The sequence below is a fragment of the Gossypium hirsutum genome, chromosome D12 (genome assembly GCF_007990345.1).
Source record: "Gossypium hirsutum isolate 1008001.06 chromosome D12, Gossypium_hirsutum_v2.1, whole genome shotgun sequence".
NCBI lineage: Eukaryota > Viridiplantae > Streptophyta > Magnoliopsida > Malvales > Malvaceae > Gossypium > Gossypium hirsutum.
Window position 1 is genome coordinate 41,225,654 of NC_053448.1, and position 1,588 is coordinate 41,227,241.

Below are 1,588 nucleotides of genomic sequence, written 5' to 3' on the forward strand. Positions count from 1 at the left end.
TTAACATGGTTTCATAGTCACTTCTGGAAAGTTGATAAGATTTCCTATCGGGTTTTTTTTTAAATTAGTCACCTTTGAAAGAAATAGCGGCTATACCGAGGCAGAATGATATTTCAGAAGAAAAATGGATGACAATTCTTCAGAATCTTCAACAGGAGGATATTGAATAGAGAGCTTCTTGGATACTGCCAGATGAGATCTTAAATAGGTGTGGAGATTTCGACTAGGTCCCTTTACTTGGGATTTGGGGAGCTATTGGCTATGCACCATTACTGGTACTGATACACTATAGGTCAAGGCAGTTTGTACCTACAACCCAATGACTAGCTCAATGTGAATTCTCGTATAAATGTGATGGTTACAAGAAGAAGATTCGAGAAATGACTAATGCTTGGAGACAGACTCGACGAATGAAAAGATTGGCAGTAGGTCCGTCAACGACTTCTGGATATATCGAATGGCTGGGCAAGAGAATCAATGATAATATACCTATGCCAAGTCGGGGAGACAATCAACTTGCAGAAAAGAATGTACGAGTTGTCCCTTCCGAGCTAAAAATTATAAGGCAGGATTTTAAAAGAAGAAATTTAGAGTTCGAAAAAAGGATAGAGCAAATGGAAGAGGAGAAGATGAGTCTGAAATTAGATATAGACGTGCAGAGGATGCAAAACGAAAACCTAAGAAAAGGAAAGCATAAAGCTGAGGAAGATTTGAATAGCTTGAGAACAGATTACAAGAGACTGCGTCTGTCAGTGAGAACTGCTGGGTTAGGAAAGATCTCAGAGCAGTGGCGTCAAGAAATTCAAGAAGAAAAAATTAAGGCAGGTAGGTGGGAAAAGAAATTTCAAGAGGCTCAGAAGCAAAATAAGTCTCTTGAGAAGAGTTTGGCAGAAAGCCAAAATGAAGGGGATGAACTAAAAGTAAGAGGGGCCGAACTTGAGAAAGTTGTTCATCAATATCGAAATCGCAATGTTGTGATGGAGTTGCAAGCAAGCTTGGGCAGGATCGAGCAAATGAAGAGAACAGTAGAAGGATTAGAGATGGCATTACAGAATTGTGAAGCCAGGATTGAACATCTGGAAGCAAATAAAGATCATCAAAGTGATCAGCTTCACTATCTCCAGGATCAAGTTGCAAAAAGGGATCACATTATGGGAGAAGCTGTGGTTCAGATTCAAGGGGTAGCTGAGCACCTACAGACTTTGGCAACACAAGCTGATATACTAAGTGTGAAGTACGAATCGGGATCAGACCAGGGGCAGAAGTTGGCATCGTTACTTAGGGAGATTAAAGTTCTAAGTGTTAGGGCAAAGCCTTATTTATAGCTAGTTTATGTAAAGAAATTTCTTCTCTAGTAATGTTTTCTAAGTGGAATTGAATTGAAATTAACGTCTTTTCTGTATTCATCTTATGCATCGCATCATATGCATTAAAGACCATTAAATGATTCTAATTAATTAAAATTACTGCTCAGTTAACCTGGAAACCAACCAACCAACCAAACACCGATACGTCACTCGAGCAAAGAAAAAAAACATGGATCAGAGATTGGAAAAGCTCGAACAGTACTAGAAGGAGATACAAGACC

At 39.1% G+C, this 1,588-nt stretch overlaps 1 protein-coding gene across 1 annotated transcript; it reads left to right on the top strand.

Annotated features, from left to right (window-relative positions):
• Positions 1–380: 380 nt before the first annotated feature.
• On the top strand, positions 381–1,325 carry LOC107942815 (protein GRIP-like). The gene has a single exon (XM_016876538.1). The coding sequence runs from the start codon at positions 381–383 to the stop codon at positions 1,323–1,325; it is 945 nt and encodes a 314-aa protein (XP_016732027.1).
• Positions 1,326–1,588: the final 263 nt, after the last annotated feature.

Coding starts and splice junctions, on each gene's coding strand:
- LOC107942815 (XM_016876538.1), top strand. CDS start 381: ATGACTAATGCTTGGAGACAGACTCGACGAATGAAAAGATTGGCAGTA.